At 31.6% G+C, this 21,405-nt stretch overlaps 1 protein-coding gene across 1 annotated transcript in view; it reads right to left on the bottom strand.

Moving 5' to 3' along the window:
* Positions 1-21,405, bottom strand: part of LOC129224076 (katanin p80 WD40 repeat-containing subunit B1-like) — a 128,229-nt gene that overhangs the window by 8,690 nt on the left and 98,134 nt on the right. The window contains exons 7-16 of the mRNA XM_054858477.1: positions 17,377-17,492; positions 17,175-17,246; positions 16,799-16,949; positions 15,799-15,929; positions 15,000-15,050; positions 12,670-12,794; positions 9,951-9,998; positions 5,691-6,199; positions 4,813-4,983; positions 616-692 (exon numbers count right to left, since the gene is read on the bottom strand). Of these exons, the coding sequence (XP_054714452.1) occupies positions 616-692; positions 4,813-4,983; positions 5,691-6,199; positions 9,951-9,998; positions 12,670-12,794; positions 15,000-15,050; positions 15,799-15,929; positions 16,799-16,949; positions 17,175-17,246; positions 17,377-17,492 (1,451 nt within the window). The remainder of the gene's footprint in view (positions 1-615; positions 693-4,812; positions 4,984-5,690; positions 6,200-9,950; positions 9,999-12,669; positions 12,795-14,999; positions 15,051-15,798; positions 15,930-16,798; positions 16,950-17,174; positions 17,247-17,376; positions 17,493-21,405) is intronic.

Here is a 21,405-nt window from a genome sequence, read left to right as displayed (position 1 = left end):
GTTTTGGGTTCAAAATGCTGCTTTGCTGACACTACTTGGTTGGTTTTTGTATATAAATCAGAATTTTTTAAAATTCCATACTCAGAAAAGCAGGGGCAAACAAGCGCAGAAAATCTGCTACAAAATCACAATATATATCATAACTTTTAAAGTGCACTATCCCTTCCATTCATATAGAAAGTGAGGGAGGGAGGTTTGTTTTTAATACACAGCACACACACACACACAAAACTAAGTTGGAAAAAAAACAAACTAGATTATAACATACAAAAGAAAGTTTCTATTGAATCCCAAGAATTCGGAGAGCTTACTTTGTTTCATCTTTAAAAAGCATAAAGTGCTCAAATTCTTGATTTTTAAAAAATTCAATCATTATAATTTTTTACTATCTATATCACAAAGGTGTTCATAGCTTGGAATCGCATAAGATAATTATTTTAAGCACAAAAGTTTTTTTTATGTACTACTCTTTATAGTGTAATATAGCCTTCTAGTGATAATGTTCCAAACTTGATAGTTTAAAATCAAAATTAGGATTATTAGCATTAACACAAAATTAGCATTATTTCATGGCATTAACATAACATTATCATCAAACCTTGAAAAAGAACTTACGATCTCCTATTCAAAATTGATAAGAAGTCAACTAGAATCGCTGGGTCGTTCATACTAACAGCAGTATCTGCAGCAATCTGTTGAAGAAAATACAATGTTCATAAAATTAAAAAAACATCATGCAGGAAGTAGACATGTAAATTGCATATTTTTTCATACTTTGCAATGGCCAATTGTGCAAAGATTTAGTATATTTGATTTGAAAGCAAATAAATTAACATAGTAAATACTAATCAACACACATACCTTTATATTTCCTTGTAGTCCTACAACTGTAGAGCTACAATTGAGGCAGTGAGAAGCAAAGGGATGCAAGTGGCAAAATCAAAAATTTGGAGATAACCTGTACAAATGGTAGGTGAACCTCTCCTCTGCCTTGGGGCAAGAGATGGTACTTATAGCCCTGGTAGGGGCTGCTATACAGTAGGATTTAGAAAAACTTTTCAATGAAAAGATACTTTGAATCGCAACTTTAAACATGTTTCAAAACTTGGACCTGTCAATTTACATCCCTTCACTTCTCACTGCAACAATTGTAGAGTTGTAGCACTAAAGTTTCTCCCAGGAATTTTTAAGAGAGCATTGCACCATGCACTTTTTTTTTTGGCATTTCTCAATGTGTCTTTCTTGTCCCTTTGAAGTTTTAACAAAACTTCATCATAAAGCAAACGTTTTTTCAAAAGGTAACCTGGCCTTAAAAAATTACCTGCTCATTTTTCCTATCCACTAGAATTAGAATTGAAAATAAATTTTCCAGTTTTTAGCAAAATTTTAAAACAAAACATTAAAAGTTTCTTATTATTAAAAAAAAAAAAAAAAACTATTGGAATATATTTAGGTTTTGCATGCATACAGCAGTGGTACCCAATTTATGTCCAGTGGGCCACATCCAGCCCACAAAGTTGATATGTGAGGTCCATTGTTCTGTTTAATGTCACAAATTGAAAAGCAAAATTAGCGACATTGTCACAAACTTGAGCCAAATATTCAGAAATTAGTTTCTGAAAAACAGATGCATTTAATAAAATATGTATTAAGTACAAGGGCGGATGCAGCTTCTGGTTTTGGAGGGGATCATCATCAGGGGGATCAAAGTGCAATTCTGAGGGGAAAATAGTGTCAGGCACAAATTTTTGAAATATAAGCCCCAAAAACAGTGATTTAGGCTATATTTGATCACTCAAAGGGGGGTCATGACCCCCACCCTCCCTCTAGATTCACGCCTGACTAAGCAATGATAACAATTATTGATTTGAAATTTTCTTTAATCTTCCTCACACTCCTATGTTATTTAGAAAAGTCATATACAGTGTGCTCTCTATTTAACGACACTCTATTTAACGACGGTTTTTCAGTCTCAGATTTTCCACATAGTGTTGAAAGCATTCTATTTAAGGACACTTTCTACTTAAGGACGATTTTTTGCGGTCCATTGAAAGTCGTTAAACAGAGAGCCAACTGTAGATTATTTCTGAAAAGAGTTTTTTTGTGCTCATTCATCGGGCGTGAATGCTTTTCATAGGTCAGCTAGTCTTAAATATTTTGAATTTTATATCTGTTCTGGCCCGTGAGAGTCATTTTAATATGAGGTGCATTCCTCGGGTAGAAAAAGGTTGAGCATCATCGCATATAGTATACAAAAAAAAAGGGAGGAAAACACCTTGTCTATCACATAATTTATTTTAAAAAGTGTCCTTTAAAATTAATTGAGGTTCCCTTTTATCTGGAAGTACATGACCCTTTTTCGGTCGAGGGGGAAAAACTGTAGTAATCTTTTTCAATAAAAATAGAAAATACTTTCAAGAAAAAGCCATAGTAGCTGTGAAGGATAAAGGATAGACACTGTATAAACCAGTTACAAAACAGTGAAAAAAATATAAAATTATTAAAAAAATTTTTTTATGAAAGTAAAACTTTGATGTAAAACTTCGTTATGTTCTTATGGTTGATCATATTTATATTATTCATTACTATGAAGATTTTCATTGAAGGTACATACAAGAAAAGACTTCTTTTATAAAAATGAATAAAGTGCCTAAATTTTACAAAAATACGAAAAAAAAAGGACAGAGAAAGAGAAAGTAGAAAAAATCTATCACCTAAACGTAACTTTACTGTCAGATGGATATTGGCTTCATTTGTATTGTTGATTGTATGCCTGACACTAATTAATTTTATTTAAGAGATGTTAGCAAGAATTTTATGTTTCCCAAGTTTAGGCAAGTTTAAATCTAGAGAAAATTAAGTGCTATTTTCATTTAGAATTTGTAGTCTGGCCAAAGAGCAAAACTAGTATGTTGTGGCCATCAAGAAACTTTCTTGACGAGGAAGCAATATTCCCAACAAAAACAAAATTACACATGCCAAAACTTAACGACCATTCCAATTCCCGATTTATCTCAAACGCATAGCAAAGAATGAAAATTGAAAATTATTTTAAAAGCTTTGCTTAAAATAATTACAAACATTATTACTAGTTAATAAACATAAGATGGCAACAGTTAAAAAGTTTAAATCATCGCGATTTTCTTGTCATTTTTCAACAATTAAAATCACGCAAATTACGCAGACTTAAGTTTATTACGACTTATCTTTCTTTTTGTTGCAATTACAAAGCTATTTTTATTCACACAAAAAAAATCATCCCCCTCCCCCCATGGAGCGATTGGTTGCCAAAATTGAACCAACGCCTGTTTACATATGGATTCACATTTATTCCAAACTTCATCCAGAACGTAGCATTACTTCTTGAGATATGGCACTCACAATGGAAAAAAAAAGAACGTTCGATTGCGTCACCCCCTTTTCAGCTGTTGACGCCAAAATAGAATCAGCTCTTATACCCTCTAAGGGCTACTTGTGGATAAATTTTTGTTTGATTCCGTTCATTATTTCTTGAGATACAGCAGTCACAATTGACGACAAAAAACATTCTATAGCTCAACCTCTGTTTGAGCTATTGACACCAAAATTGAATCAGCACCTGTACCTTTTAGGGGCAACATAAGACCAAATTTTGTTTGATTCCGCCAGTTACTTCCTGGGGAATAGCAGGCACACATAACTCAAGAAACGTCCCATTGCTCCACCCCCTTGGAGGAATTTGCACCAGAAACCAATGGGTACAAGTTCACATAGAGGCACATATGTGTACCAAATTTCGTTCGATTTCATGCAATCACAAACTGATTACACACATACGTAACACACACAAACACAGACATTTTCCAAAAATGGTCGAAATGGACTCAGCACACCTCAAAACGTTCAAATCTGTCAAAATTCGAAAATTTGCACGAATCCAATACTTTACTATATATTAGATATAGAAGAAAGTAAAAACATAAGACACGACTTCTAGCTCCCGTACTTTCATAAAAACAACTTTATTGAAAAATAAAAAAAAAAATTGAATAAGCTCCTAATTTTAGCTTAAATTAAAGCATTCCAAGAAATTAAAATTTATACAAGACTGTGAAAACTATAAAAAAACAGAAAATCATGATAGGAAAAAAAAATTAAATGTTAGATGTCTTTTCATCCATAAGCTCACTTCTTTTGGACTGAAAAAGAGGTTTCTTTTAACCCCAAAACATATGTGTATGCAGTCTCCCTGCAAATTTGTGCTTTTCACGTTACTTTTTCTATCACTTTTCAAGCGTAAAGGTATACTTCAATTATATTATTCAATTCTGAGTAATGATAAGTGTCTAATTTTTAATCTGGAACAATATTCATCATACCAACATCAATAGCACATATAATATACACATATATAAAATAGCACATTAATAATTAGCTCAGTAATTCACAGCAAAATTTTGTTGTGGTTTTTAAGGAACAAGGACATATTGTTACTATAAATATAAGAATTGAGCAAAGAGCACGGCTGGTGACAATAACATAACTACTTTCCAAGCTTGCAGGCTCTAGTTAATTCAAAATGATTGTGGCAAATGTATTCCCTGATGATACATCTCGGGTTTTATTAGAGTACCAATACTTCTACCATAGCCAATAAACAAGGAAATTAGTAATAGGTATTGTTAATGTGAAGCAATACTCTTAATTCTTCTCCTTACATTTAAAACTCAATGATGTTCTATTTTAAAGATTAATGAAAAATTCTTGTTTAAAAATATTTTATACATTCTGATTCAAAAATATTTATGCACTGTTTCTGATTAAAATACTAACTTTGTGTCCTTTTGACTTCATGACAGCTAAAATAATCTGAAGCTTTTTCATCCTGCTGTCGAAGACCATCAATAGTGGTTGGTGTTCTCGGCATATCATAGTCATAGCTTCTGCTTCAGAAACTTCAGGTTGCACTGACTGGCTTATGCCAAGGCACTGCTGCATAGATTTCTGCAAGTTAAAATATTTTTTATTTCAAACTAGGCATTAAAAAAATGGTAACTTTACTACAAACCAATTAAAAAAAATTATACACCAATTAAAAATACAGAGTATTTAAGAAATTCAAATTATTTTTCATTACATGATAAACTTAAATACCACATTTCCCTACATATTACGGCAGCATATAATTTGCAGGTCCTAAAATTTGCTTGAAGAAAAAACATCTTTGTATAATCCACGGAACATACGATGTAAAAAAACGCAGTTGTTCTGATTTAACATATAATTTTAGCAACTTCAAAAAAAAAAAAAAAAAAAATGTAAAGAAGTGATACTTTTTAAGGTATAATAAAAATTAATCTAAAAAATAATGATTTCCTCCTGAAATCGTGATTTTAGTAGGCAAGTTACTAAAAGACAAAGAAGCAAACAGTCTAATATTGTGCAAACAAAGGTTTCTTCCTTGACTGTATGGGTTGCTTATTTTACACAACAGAATTAATTGCGTAAGAGAAAATTTCAAGCTATGTAAAATAAACAATGGTCTGTATTGGTGAATCCTGCTGTAAATTTAGGTTCAATGAGTTGGTGTTGAGAAAACAAAAAAACACAGATAATTCGCAGTAGCATATAATCCGCACCATATTAATTTTACTTTTTAACAGATAATAAAATGCAAGAAAATACAGTACACCAGTGTGACACACACTTACTGGCAAAAAATCATCAACATCCAAACCAGCTGGCTTATCTCTTTGTTCTGGCACATAATCAGACGTCACTGAAACCGATTTAGGCTTCAACTGTTCTGGATACATTGCTATTCGGTGCATAAGGACATCTTTTTCAGGCACAAATGTGGTAGGTCTCACAATTGAGACAGCCTCTGGTGGGTAACCAGGCCATCTGATTGCAGTCGCCTTTTCACAAGGTTTATTTACAGTTTGAGAGTCTCTTTCTCCGGGAAAGGATGGTCTCCTATTGTATGTGTTAGGAGCACTTCCAAATGGCGTACACAATGGTGGATGGGCATTGACAGGTGGGGAGGGCGGACTTGGGGCATATTGAGTCCTTACAGGAGAGCCACTTTTGATGGGACTTGACACAGGTGATTTGGACAGTTTTTCTGGAACTTCTGATACAGAATACGATGACTGAATCACAGTCTTTGTCTCTTTTGCAAAGCTTTTGATAAAAAAATCTCCTTTAACAGGATCTGAAACTAAAAAAAAACAATAAAATATATTGATGCAACATCATGAAAAAAGCAATTAATTTAATTGAAAAGTGAAAATTTATTTACAGTTACCAAAACCTGAAAATGACTTTTACAAGTAGCAGTTAAAAATAGGATGTACTTAAAGAAAAGCTTCAGACGATTTGTATCAAGTATAGTGCTCAATATAATATAAGAACATTATTTATTTTAAGTCAATAGCAATGCCCCTACTTATTTATGATCCAATTGAAGATAGAAAGACTAATTATGCTCCAACCTCTTCAAGCGCTTAGTAGTTACAAATATACCATAAATTAAAGATTTTATTTTATGCAAGTAAATTTAATTCTTACACAAAATTTTGTAAGAAACAAGGGTTCATCGCAATCTTATATTAATAAATGGTACAGTTTATAAACCAAGTTGTATGTAGCAAACGAAATGTTATAACATTATAGTTTCAATTCATCTTATTTTAAAGAGAAACATCAATAGAAAAAAATTATTTGTAATGAAGAAAAACATTATTTTACAGCAGAGAAAGAATGAAGGAAATAAAATTTCTGCACTAACAGAAGAAGTTGCTCTCTCACTTGTTTTTGCAGAAACTAAAAATAAATGCTCTATAAAGAATGCCCTGATTGATTTTTAGATCCTTCTAATTTCCCAAACAAAGATTTAGGATTAGATTTTTTTTTTTTTTTTGTTAATTTAACAAAATATCAGCTCCACTATAAAAATTTATTACATCTCTCATGGGCCTTCGTATTTTGGAACAATGTCTTGGAACTGTATAGTGAGACATACACATTTCACAGATACAGTTGGACCTTGATATAAGGTCACCCCTCCGAACTTCACAAAACTGACCTTATAAGCGGGGGGACCTTATAATCGATTCATATATATTTTATAACATAGGTGTAAGGAATAAACTTGTATATCCGTTAATTCTTTTTAAAATTTAAAACGTTCAAAACTATCAGTAATTAGGTTATAATTAGGTTTAATAGATTTGAACCAATTAAAACTTTTGAAATCAATAAGAAATTTTAAAATGATTTTTTATAACTTTCATGTAGAGTAAAGCTGCTTACAAATATGCTCAAGCAGAGACCGGATGTGCAACTTACCTAACTTAAAATTATCATAAATACTAGACTATAGGTTTTTTCTTTAATTTAAGCTCAATGGTTTCCAATTGTTTTCTGAAAACCTTCTTTGGTTTCTCATGACTGGTAAAAAAGTGTGATATGTACACGTTAAGTACCCTCGGTACTGCTTCACATTTTAATGTCACTGTCGTAATACTCACTTTCTACTGCATTCGTTGCACTACATGCAACATTAATAGGAATACGACTTTTCACTTTTTAAAGATCGTATAGCGCGGAAAATTCTTGGAAGTGAATCTGTTTAGCACTGAAATCACTTAAAGAAATTAGACAGAAGTGACCTTATAAGCGAATAATGTTTGATGACCTGACCATATATCCAATAAGACATAACATAGAATTCCTATTCAGTGAGCCGGGACTTTAGAAAAGTGACCCGATATGCGGGGTGACCTTGTATCGAGATCTGACTGTATACCACTATATCTACTTGTGCTGAATATAGTGAAATCCGATATTCCACATTGGTAGATACATATCAGCTAATATATATTGATACAAATCCAAACACTAAACATTATTTAAAATAAAAAGCTTAATGAACTTATCTTAAGAATACCACAGAGTTGTTTTTTTTTTTTTTTTTGAAAATAAAAATACAGTCGGATCCCGATTTAATGAATTCATCGGGACTGAAACTTTTTTGCGTTAAATCGGGGTTATTCATAATATTGGGATACGAAATTTTTTTTAAAAATTGCGCTTACTTTATCTAAAAGCCTCAATAAGCAACAACTGCATAAAAATATCCATAGCTAAAAAGTGTACACTTTTTATTCAGCACTCGTTATAAAGCAATGTTTTTTTTTTTTTTTTGAACATTATTCAAAAATCAATTATCAGTTATAAGAATTCAAAAAGGAGGAAGAAAAAAAAAAACAATTATGACTTGGAAGAATTTGTAACTAAGTTTAATTCTTACATTAATGCAATCAAGAAAGGAAAAAGAAAAACTTCAAAAATTAGCAGCATTTTCTCTCAACACAACAGCATATTAAGTAGGTTGATCAATAATTTTTCTGTAGGTCAGTGGCACAGCGAAGGGGGAGGGGGTGAAAACACACCTCAGAGGCATTGGTTTTAACATAAACGCAAATTTCAATACAGTAGTTTATGCATATGAAAGGGCTAATTTATTAAAATACCCACTCCAGAAGGTATTTTTTGATTAAAAACATTCTCCAAAAGGTATTTTTGATCAGAAACCTCCTTCCAGAAAGTATTTTTGCTCAACCCCCCTCCCTTCAGACAGTATACCTAGTTGCGCTAGTGCACATACGCAATTTTTCTGTTCTTGCAATGTTGTAGGAGGCAATTGTGGTGTATTAACGCTGTCTTTGACGAAACCACATTAAAAAAAAATGACACGGGATTAGGTTTGGGGATCTGGCTGGCCAACACATAAAGAGTAAATCCGCATTACCTACACAGCCAATCCAGCATTGCAATCATTAGAGGCGAAGCAAAGCGGGGGAGGGGGTGGGCATGGGGGTAAAAACACCCCAGAGGTCTTGGTTTTAGCATTATTGCCAATCCAATTCTAACACAGTAGTTAATACACGTGTGAGGACTGCTGTGACCACAAAACCCCCCTCTAGAAAGAATTTCTGGCTGCGCTAGTGTTATAGGTAAATAAAAAATGAAGTCACAGAAAACAGACAGTGTGTGTTTGGTGTTTAGTGGGATAACAAAAGGATAGAATCAAGCTATTGTAACGAATAAGCATTTTGTTTAGTTCACTCAAACTTTGTTCAAAAAAAGACTACAAACATGTGCTTGTGTCTGAAGGATTCCAAGATTGTTTATTCCAAACAAAAAGGCTGTGCTGTGGAGGTTTGTTTGTTGTGTCCTATCCTCCATATAGCAGATTTAGCTCCTTGTGATTTTTTTCTGCTTCCAAACTTGAAAAAACACCTTCAAAAGGCGGCATTTTTCGCCTTCAGATGCAAGTGGAGGAAGCTTCAGAGGGGATTTGAAGTATGAGTCTAAAAATGGCTACCAGAAGGTAATTGGGGCTTGAAAAATAGATGCAACAGAATTGAACTGTGTAGGTGCACTAAGGATTATTTTGGAGAGAACATTTTCATTTGGAGGATTAATTCACATAGTTTGTTTTGATTCAACTATGATCATTCTTTATCGATCCTTCTTGCAATTAACATCAATATAATTTCTTAATATGCATATATTTAAAACAGTAAAAAGATTTAATTGGAAGTATAGCACTACACAGACTTTTTACAGATCTTTAATAGATTCCTGGGTAGCAAAAAAATGAATGATTATGATTTCACCTTCTGAAAAAGCCTTTGTATTAAGAAAGTGTTCTATTCATCAATTTTCGAAAACAAAATTTTCATTAAATCCTTTCCAATTCATTATAAACAGACTCTATTGTATATTTTTTGCATTAAAATTTATAAGAAAAATCATTATTTCTAATGTACACACAAGAAAAGTATAAGAAAGGTGGTACTACAAAGCTAAAAATTAATATAACTATGATAAAGAAAATTATATAAAAACAAGTCTACATCAAAATATAAAATGAAAATACTAAAGGAGGGAAAAAACCATACCATCCAAGGGTATTGGGAAGGGTTCACTCTCAGGTGGGGTACGACATACTAACAGAAATAGAAAAGAAAATATGAGAGGTTTTTGATACAGACAACAGTTTTAAGTATTTTGACATATGAATGCCCATAAGCATAATGAATTAAAAACTAAAGTCAATATTTAAAAAATTAAAAATTACACCTTTTCACATAAAGTCGTTATAATTTTATGCATAGCAAGTGTTTCTTCATTTGTTTCAAATTGAAGAAAATTTCAAAGACTACAACAACATGGTAGAAAAATGTAACTATTCCAAAATTATTGGTTTTAGTATAATTGTAAGGAATCTGTTTTAAAAGAAAATGCAATTTAGTACTTGAAATTAATACTGTCTGAGAAATACCTAAGCAATATGGGTAGCACAGAGTAAAACACTTCAATCTCTACTTGTGGTAAATATTTCTTTATGTAACAGCATTATTTAAATAAGTCCTAGAAGCATGAGTGAGTATTATAAGATGTCATATTCTCCTGATGCCTTGTCATATATTTGCTATCATTCACAATTGATTTGGAAGACACATTTTTATTATTTATAGCTGCACTTTTTTTTAAAATTTAAATAAAATTTTTAATCTTTGCTAAAACTATTAAGAGTACACCTTGTACCTCTTTTTTGGAAGAATTCCAAACGACACTATTCAATATAGATATAGAAAATATTTTATTCATATTAATATTGATATAGATAAATATAGATTGATTAATACTGCTGCCAAATTTATTTAAGTAACCATCAAAGATGGCAATCTTGGTGTCAAAAGGAGAATGACCAGCAAGCCAAACAACAGTCATAGGCGGCTGCTTGCATAGAAAGACGAATGGCGTAAAAAGGCGAATCAGCTGGTCATCGCAGGTGGCTAGTTTATAATAAAACTGAGGTAAGTTACTATAAAAAAATATTTTAACATATAAATGTTTGGTATTTGTTTATGACAATGAAACTCTGGTAACTAGGGATTGCAATACCGGTATTTTCGATATTAGCTGAAAATAATAAATAGTTTTAATTCAAGAATTTTCAATTTAACTTATCAAATATCTACTTATATTTTAAATGTACATTTATTTTCCCATGATACAGAACCAAGATCAATCTATTGATGTTAAAATTTAGCTTCAAAAGCATGAATAATAGAATATCATTAAACAAAAGTATTTTGTGCACCATGTATTTATTTTTTCCATTTCCCTGATCACTCATTTTCCATTTTGGAAAAGTTAATTTCGAGTGAATGCCTCCCCCCCCCCCTTTGTCTGATGAACTATTTATTAAAACCATCAATATCAGAAATGCTTTATGATTTTTTTTCTTAAATATTTGTCTCAACTGTACTAAATTTTGACAAAAACTTTCTTGTTAGCATTGCAAATGGCAATTTTTTGGCAACAGTATTGGTTTGTTGTGCCGTCTCGCTATTTGGCTTCATACTTGGCAAGATAATATTTAGAAATTATATATTGCCTTGAAAATTTGTTTAGAAGAAAATCATAAATATGTTCCACAAATTCAAAGATATTTTCAGATATTTACATAATTATAATTGCAAAGAATTTCGAAAAGAAAGCTAGAACGAATGAGAGAAACCAACAAGATCAAATTTAGTCAAGTTTATTGTAAATTTCAAATCAAAGAGCTAATAAAAAGTAAACACAAACCAGAGAGAGAAAATGATGATAATATTGGAAAAGTATCGTCTCTCAGGAAAGAAATTTCGTTTTAAATCAAAAAAATAGAAATACACATAATACGAAAGAAATACACATACACATAAAAGGGTTTATTCAAAAATGACATGCATTTTTGAAGATAAAATACTTTTAGGCAATTAAATTAGAGGAGGTGTATCATGCATTGTTAACAGTATCACCAAAGAGTAGTTTCAACTGAAGGAAAGTTGAGCACTAAAATGAGTTCCAGACTTAGAGACAATGCAATGGATGCATTATGTTTTTTACTAGTATTGATTTTTTATTATGACATTTGTTCATTCATTTTATATTTGTTCACAATACGTTTTCATAATAATACAATTTTGGTACAAAATTACGAAATGAGTCAATAAAACAATATGTTTTCAAGCAATTTTTGAGAAATTTCAAATACTGGTATTAATACTGGTATTCCAGTATCACGTTTTAAAAATACCGAATACCGGTATTGAGTTTTGGGTCCAGTATTGCAATCTCTACTGGTAACTCAATATGCCGACAACATTTATTTTTCTAAGGCTTAGCTGAGGCACAAAATGCTCATTACAAAAACTTGTCCTACAAATTTTGGTTTTAAGTTAATCTTTTAAATAAAAGTCAAACTTTTTTTTCATAGATGGTTAGTGAGAACAAGTAACTGCATAAAAATCAGCATAAATAAATGAGTAAAAAAAAGGTTTGTGGAAGAGCATACAGTGAATTCTTTCTACTACAGTTACCAAATCAAAACGAACCTACAACTGTATTGATGAGCAATTTCATAAATAGTAGCTATTTATAAATAATAATCAACTGCAAAAAAAAAAAAAAAAATACAAGCTAATTTTTTAGAAATTTTTGTACACAAAGTGAAGCAGTTGTGGAATACTACTAAAAACAAGTTTTTTTTTTTTTTTATAAAATCAGGAAATTAAATAAATTTGTATTAAATGTATATATAAACATGTTAAGTACACTAAGTCTTACATTCACTTTTGGGAGCAAATATTTCTTCATCATCAACAATTTCCTCTGTGTCTTCATAATTGAGATTGTCATTTTCAATATCATATTCTTGATTGGCACTTTCAACAACTTTCATATTTATAGAGCTAGAAAGAAATAATTCTTGTTAACTTTTTTTAACAATTAACCCCAAAAGAGTTTTGAGTACAACACATAGATATTTTCCTCCATGCATAATGTAGTCCTTTTTCAATCACATTCCAGAATGACTAAAATGTGACAAAACAAAACCAAGAAACAACAGCTTCTTAAAACAGTAGATATTTATAACCCACTTACAATTAATTGCTAGCATAACTTTCACTTTAGACTAGTTTGAATATTTTAAAATACAGTCGACGCTCGATATAACGACCATCTCCGTCCCAGAGAAAAAGGTCTTTATAACGAGTGGTCGTTATAAGAGGTATAATTGAAAAAATATACACGGTCATCATGCATGCCCCGCTGTTCCGAAAAAAAAGGTACTTTTTCAAACATTCCAGTTAAATGTCCAAGTTATTTTTATCATAGGAATTTTTTAGAAAAATCGTGTGCAAAATATTATGACAGAATATTAAACAAATTTTAAAGTAGAAAATATAGGGAAGAAAATGATACACACTTGCAAATCTGCTACTACTACTACTACCACAACATTTTCTGAAGATAAAACCAGACAGATGTTTGCCTTTTTGACAGAAGTGATTTTTGCGAAACATTATTTTCTGTTTCAGATATATGTGATAAATTGTGTTTTTCTTGCTTTTCAAAGAAGCATTTAAAAGTCCCTCGAGAACCCCAAATTTTAAAATCCACTAGATACAAACACCAAACTACCAACACATCTGTCAACTCCCTTTTCTTAGGAATCTGGAAATTTCTCGATTTTTCATCCCATTATTTTTTCTGTGCTAGCAGTGGTGAATGGTAATCCCTCCACCCCTCTCAAAGTTCGATTTGACATTGAAAACTTCAGGCAGATGTCCGTAAACAATAATCAAAGTCATTTCAAGTTACAAATTTGTTTATTGGAAAGAACATCAGAAATAGCGTCCGCTGAATTCGGTCGCTGTATTGGATTAGAGGATACAAAAAGGTCGTTATAATGAAAGCAAATTAACATAGAGTTCATAGGAACAAAGTTGGGACTTTTACCACTGGTCGTTATAATGGGACGGTCTTTATAATGTGTGGTCGTTATAATGAGCGTCGACTGTATAATCAAGTTTTGGGCACGCAACAAGTTTCCAAAGGCCATTAAAAAATTTTATTAATCACACAGTGATGTCAATGCACATAACTTCCTAAAAACGGCATATTTGCAAAACAACTGCATATTACTGTGTTCTTCAAATACTTTTAGATAGTTTTTGCATAAAAGAAAGACTACAAAAAAGTATTTTGTTCTTCATCAAGAGCAAAAAATGGGTCAACCTGTGGATTTTTCTCCGATCACCTGATTTTCTGTGCACACCATTTTTTGTGCAGTTTTTGATGATTTTATTGTGCATATAATCTGTACTCTGGTTATTAAAGAAACCAAATATTTGGAAAAGAACTACGGGTTGCCCATAAAATTTTTTTGTAGAACACTATTCAAGTTAACTGCATGAGTTAGGTCAGTTAATCTTGGAGAAAATCAGTAGCTCATTAAATATTTTGCACATAAATTTTGATTTTTCCAACTCTAGGTAATACAGTGTCTCATTGACTTAGAAGCAATGTAGCGTTAGATACTTGATTCTACAGCAAGTGGATTCGAAGGGCAGTCTTCTTCTTGACCTCCAAAATGCCTGAATCCCAACTCTATTTGACTTTTATTTTTTTCTGGGACAAGTCAAGAAATTTGTTTACGCTAACAACAATTTAGAATGCAAACCAGCTAAAAGCAAAGGTGTGCGCAATTGTGTGGCAAACATGACTCCAGACCTACTGGCTAGGACATGAGAAGATGTTGAACACGATTTGGATGTGTGCCTTGCCACAATCAGGGCACACATGAAATCTGTTAAATGGTAAACGTTTTGATAAATTAAACCTTTAATTACATATGCATAACATTAACCTAGTTCAATGATTGCATTTATAAAAATGGCTTCAAAACCCAGCAGTTCTTGTTTATCCCTATATTTTTTGGCCATATGAAATAAACTTGCATGAGTTCATATCAAAGCAAAATCACAGGCGAAAAAATTAAAACTAAACAAAAAACAAAGTGTAAACAATATTTAGTTGAAAACACATGCAAAAAAAAAAAAATTGTCTTTGCTTTTTTCTCTTTTTATGAATCTTATAAATATTGTACTTACTTTAATTTGTGATTTCCTTGATCTTTTTCGAAGCTCTTGCGTAAATGGGACCTATGAAAAGGAATTACGTAAGAAAAATGTACAGTTCATAAAAGATGTAATTCTTACTGTCACCAGCAAAACTTTTTGATATTTTTAGATCGTGCTTCCTTTTTTAAAGCACAAAACCTGTATCACAATATTAGTATATACTTGAAATTTGGCTCAATTGTTTATAATACCCACATGCCTCTAGTAAACCTAAAAGTTTTAGAAATTTTGTTGAATATTTTTTGTAAGAACCCATTTTGATGATTAAAATTTCAGATATTTTTGAATGTTCAACTCTTTTTTTTTTAACCAATTGGTAAAAATAAATTAAAATATGGTTAGCTACATCAGTTGCACTATTTTAAAGATACATATAAAACTTCAAGGTTAAAATTTATGTCATTTGTGAAAAAAGTGTACCCAGCGCTATATCGATTATTTTGTTCATGAAAAACTATACCTTAGTCCAGGCAATGTTTCAAAATATTTTTCAACAAGTGGAAGTTTTAATTAGCACTAACATGCTCCTAATAGCAGCTAAAAACACTAGAAAATTTTTAACTTTTAAATAGTTATTTTGTAAAAAGATAGGCAGGTTTTAAAAGTAACCGTTTTTCCTAAATTTGTCAAGTTTAGAAAGTTTTAGTCCCCTTAAAGTCTTTATTTACAATGACTAGCTTTAAATTTATTTCTGGAGGGGCTGAACCATTTTGGAGTCTCTAAAATAAGCCCATGGTATGAAGAAAATTGTAATGCACTAATTACTTACCGAGAGACAGGATTAATGCAGGAGTTTGGTTTGTAGGAAACATTACTATTATCCACTTTGCACATGGGTTTTAACGTGTCTAGTTGCACAACATACACAGAAACACTGTTCATAGAAAAACTACCAGCAATCTACATGAAAAACAAAATATGCATACAATTATATTCGGAAATTAATATTTGAAACTTATAAGTGCCAATTTATTCAGCAAAGAGCATTTCAGATATAATAAGGAAAGAGTCAGTTATAATTAACAACAAAATATAAAGATATGTTTTTAACTTTAAAGACTACTTCTATAAGCTTGTTTTGGACTAAAAAGTATGAAACTGATTTTTTTATTACAACATTCAAAATTTTCTGTTGATCTTAATATTTTTATATTTGGGTAAATTCTAAAGCAGCCAATAAAATTTAAATAAAAAATAAAGCAATATAGATGGTACAGTAAAAGCTATTTGTACATTGCTGTATGCCATCTATTTCTTTTCTCACATTTGTAATTGAAATTTTATTGGTTGCTTTAGATTTAATCTAAATATTCAGATAATAAGATCAACTGAAATTTTTGAGAATTATAATCAAGAAATCAGTTTATTTTATTTCATACTTTGCAATATTTGGAGGGGGGACCCCCTTGCATTAACTGCTGTTGCCGTTAAATTGGCTCTATATCACTATTATCAGATACACTTGACATACAGTACTGATTAAAGCAGATAATCTGTTTATGGTCATATGCTGGTCGGAGATTGACAGTGAATGAATCAATTGATTCATGTAACATGTGGAACATTTGTTGATAACATCTGTAAAAATTGCTGCCTGATTTTAATTATTACCGTTATTTTCAAAAGAATAAAAACGATCAGAAAAAATTAATAAACAAAATAATTACATTAGTATTTCACTAAAAATGCTCAATTTGAAAAAGAGAAATAATCATAAGTTTTATTTCTTTTAGTTTCTAAAAAGAACAAAATTTTGGGAAATGACTTACAAGTTGATTCTGTGTTATTGCCATATCACAAACTTTTCCCCATCCAGTTAAAACTGAATCAAATGTACATTCAGGTTCCCATCCATACACTTTAAGAATGTCATGAGATCCACAAAACATACAGAGACCACTTGAATGAAAATATATACACCTGTAAAAAATAAAGCAAACCAACTTATAGGATAGTTTTCAAAAATTAAATGAATATTTTAAAACTGTTTTAGAATATAAATTTCATAAAATGAAAAATTAGCAAGCAATACCCAATCAGTAACTGGTGAACTTAAACAAATGCCAAACTGTTTAGATAAACATTTAAATGATTTTTTATTTATTTATTTATTTATTTATTTATTTTTTGTAAAAATAAACTCACTTTACAGGAGGTCCATCTCCACCAACTGTTGAGACTAGTCGAAAGGATTCCAGATCCCAAAATTTGACAGTTCTAGATTATTAGAAAAGAAAAACGATTGTTATTTTGTTATTTGCTCACAAGCATGCTTTGCGTTGTCAGAGTAAATCAATATTATGAAAATAATGCTGAATAAAGCATTATAAAATACAGAAAATCTTACCTATCTACACTACCAGTGGCTAAAAGGAATTCGTTTGGATGAAATTCGACTCTTGACACTGAATCGGTATGGCCAGGAAATTCTGTCAAAAGTTTACCCGCACAAAGATCCCAAAGCTAGAGATTAAATAAAAATGAACATTTAAAAATGATAAATGAATCATTAACAAAAAAAATATACATTTCATTTTATAAAAGTAGGGAAATGGAATCATAGTCATAATTATGCATTAATGTACAGTTGAACCTGTCTATCTCGAATCTCGAGGGTTCAGAAAATAAATTCAAGAAAGACAGGTTTCGAGACATGAAGGTTTTGATTTTTGCATTTAAATCTAGCAACTATGAGTTGTTCAAGCAACGTGTACATTGTTCAGTAAACTGAATAAAAATATTATATACAAAATATAAATGAATTAATCAATAAAATAAACAATTTCACATTCAATAACAGGTCTTCTTCCATGAACAGGCACAACATGACACCTGCACAAGGTATAGCAAATTCCAGGAAAAAGGTAACCAAAAATTATTTTGATGCTTTCATCTACTACTCGACCCTTACTCTTTCACTTGCCCTTTTTTTTTTTGCTTTTCGGGAGAAATAATAGCACCACATGTCCAGTTTGTTACTTTGAAGTGACATGTTTTATCTCTCCTTCCCCTCATAGCATTGTGAGCCCGAGTTCTTGCAGCTAGCATTCACTCTGTCCCTCCTCTCTCCCTGACAGAGGCTGCGTTCTATCCTCCATTATTTCTTATTCTAGGCTAATCTCCTGCCTACTTTTGTTCCTTAAACAGTGGGGGGGGGGGGGGGAGATTGTACTTCAAATTTTTGTATGAGTGAATTTTGAACTTTGAGAAATAGACTTTACGTATGAAGTATTTGAGAAAATCAGGGAAAAAAGCATTAGAAATTATTTGAGATAGCTGGGAAATTAAAAAAAAATTAAGCTATGCAGTTATTTGAGATATACATGCTTGGAGATAGACAGGTTTGACGGCATCATTAAAAGAAAACAATATGATTTTAATGGTCACGTATGTAGGCATAAATCCTGGGAGGGGGGTCATGACTCCCTCCCTTAAAATATCAAATATAGCTAAAAGTTGCATTTAACGGACTACTATTTTGAAAAATGTACTCCAGATTCCTATTTGAGCCCAAGAATTGCACTTTGACCCTCCTTCAGATAATGACCCCCCCCCCCCCCCAAATCAGAAGCTGGAGCAGCCCTTACATGTATGTATAAATACAGTGATCTCTCGCTTATACGTGACCTCTGTTATACGCGTTTTTCTCATGGGCCCAGTCAGGGATATAGGAAAACGTTAATTCTTGTTCATTTACATGCAAAACCTAAAATGCACTATTCACTTATGCACGATACATTTTTTTCAAGTTTTTGTTAAATTGCTTATTCACGCTTTGCTTATCGAAGGACTGGTACCCTTCTTGTTCTGTCTCTTGAAATACATTCACACGCCTTAATTCCATTGTTCGGATTCTTCCAAGAACACATTCTTTTTTGCATAAGTGTGCATTAAGGAGTGGAATTAGTCTTGTGATTGACATCGAGAAGGAAGAACAGGTTACATACCAAAAGGTTAACATCACTAAAAGTCATGCTCAAGTGGTACGCATTGACGTAGCCCATCGAGAATCTTTTGCATCCTTGTAGACTATAGTACTGATCATGCGACATTTTTTTGGTTTTTGGCGGCTTCCCTTACGTACTGTACAGTGTATAAAAAATGACAAAACGTGAAACTTCAAATTTTACATTTTCATTAAATAACAATGCATAAACGGAAATTATGTGAGTATTTATTCATTAGTATTAGTAACGTACTATTAGTATAACTATAACTGATGTTAACTTATTGCATTTCAGCTTATTTTTGGATTTTTCACTCATGAGCGAAAATTTCGTTGTCCCCTTTGGTCACTTATAAGTGAGAGGTCACTGTACTATCTTTGGCATTACATTTATAAATTAGCAGAACAAACTGTGGTAATGGATAAGGATTTATACAGCAAACTAAAAAAGCACACTCTTTTAAGTGTTTGATTATAAAAAAAAAAAAAAACTCGCCTCTAGAGGTTTGATTAGATAGCAGCATTTAAAAAAAATCTTTTTTGTATAAAATCCTTATATATTATTTCTGTAGCCTGTTTTTGGTTTCTATGCCAGATTTTCCTCAATTCTTGATCGATTTCTTTGATTTACGCCTTATTTTAAAGCTTATGGTGCTGGCTACTGACGAAAAATAGACCCACGGTCTAAAAAATTTTTTTTTGAGCCGAAAAAACCTGTTTTAAAGAACCAGAATGAGGTTTTCGGTTAAACTTATAACTTTAATTTGCGCCATGACTGACAGAGCTGAATAGCTTGATTGGCAGAGCGTTCTCTTCGTAACCAGGAGAATGCGTGTTCGGGCCCACGTCCGGACAATCTGCAGTAAAAAATTAGAGAAATATCGCGCATTACATGAACTCTTAATTAAGTGAATAACAACTACGAAGAAATAGAATAAATGAGGAGGAAACGCTCCTCGCTGATATGAAAACTTGAAATGACTTTGTGCTAAATTACTTCTGAGTTAAACGCTTTTTTTTTTCTTTTTAAGCTTTGGCTCTGGTAAGAAAATTAAAGCAAAATGTAAGCGAAAATATACAGGTAACAGGTTTAAGATTTCAGACTACAATAGAATTGTTTTTTGTTCAGAAAAAAATAATAAATCGTATATTGAAATATATATTCTTCTAATGAGTTTTTGACTCTCTGTACAAATAAAAAAATTACTACCTCAATTTGAAGGGTAAAATATATTTTTTTTCTTCTTTTTGCAAAAAAACAAATAGCCTATCACATTTTTACTACATTCGAAAAGCTACGCTTAAAAAATAGCATAGTTCAATTTATTTTGTATTTTAACCGAGCTGTTAAATGATGAACATGTGCTGCCATCTAAGTTATAACGGTTCAAGGAGCCTGCGGTAAGAAATTGTAAAAATTTTCAAGAATAAAAAAATGTTTCTTCAATATCTTATCTTATATATTATTCCCTTCTCATTTTAGAACTTATCAGGCTGGCTAATGAAGAAAAATAGACTTACGGTCGAAAAATCAAGTTTTCGAAAACGCCCCTTGCTAATTCAAAACCTTGATGCTACCTGTAGTTCTTATGCATTTTTTAAAAGCAAAGTTCTAATGCAGTTTTCCATTTTTTAAGTCGCTTTCGGCAAAAAAAAAAAAAAAAAAAGCCTGTGTGTGTTCATACTTTAATAAAGCTTAAAAGCACTGGACTTAGTTGTTCGGTTAAATTGATAAGTTTTTTTCGGTAGAGCGTTCGGCTATAAACTCGGCTATAAACTATCTGAACTTCGGGCAAGTTTGGGCTGTCTGATATAATATCAAATTTGTATTAGTATTACGCATTACATGTACTCATAACATACAAACGTAATAAAATAAATGCAGTGGGAATGCTACTTGGTGTTTTGACTTCTTTATGCAGGCTACGGTTATCATTTGGATAAGTTGACTGTGAATCGAAGGGTGTTCTTCCTTTTTTTTAAGCTTTGACTACATCCAGACCACTCAGCATAATGTAAGCATAAAAAAGTATTAGATTTACCCAAAGGAAATCCTTTTTGTGCAGAAAAACATTTTCATTGTATGCTGAAATGTAGATGTTTCTAATAGCAGTGTTCGTCCTTTTGTACAAATGAAAAAATTCTACGGCAAATTAAAACTACGAGTTTCACCCAGTAAACCTTTAATTTTTTATTCGCGCGAATACGATATAAAGCATTAAAATTATTATCAACTTCATTAGCAAGGAATCATGTTCTACTCCTCTGCTTTCTGCTGGAAAAAAAACATTTTGTCTACGTTCGAAAAATTACACTTAAAAAATGGACTCAGTTCAGCTGGTTTTGGTTTTGAATTTTAAGTATTCGATTAAAAGAGAAAAATGTGCGGGCATTTAAGCCGTAACTCATAAAGCAACCTTCTATGTGAAA

Source organism: Uloborus diversus, chromosome 6 (assembly GCF_026930045.1).
Source record: "Uloborus diversus isolate 005 chromosome 6, Udiv.v.3.1, whole genome shotgun sequence".
In the NCBI taxonomy this organism is placed as follows: domain Eukaryota; kingdom Metazoa; phylum Arthropoda; class Arachnida; order Araneae; family Uloboridae; genus Uloborus; species Uloborus diversus.
This window is presented reverse-complemented; position numbering and strand designations above follow the sequence as displayed.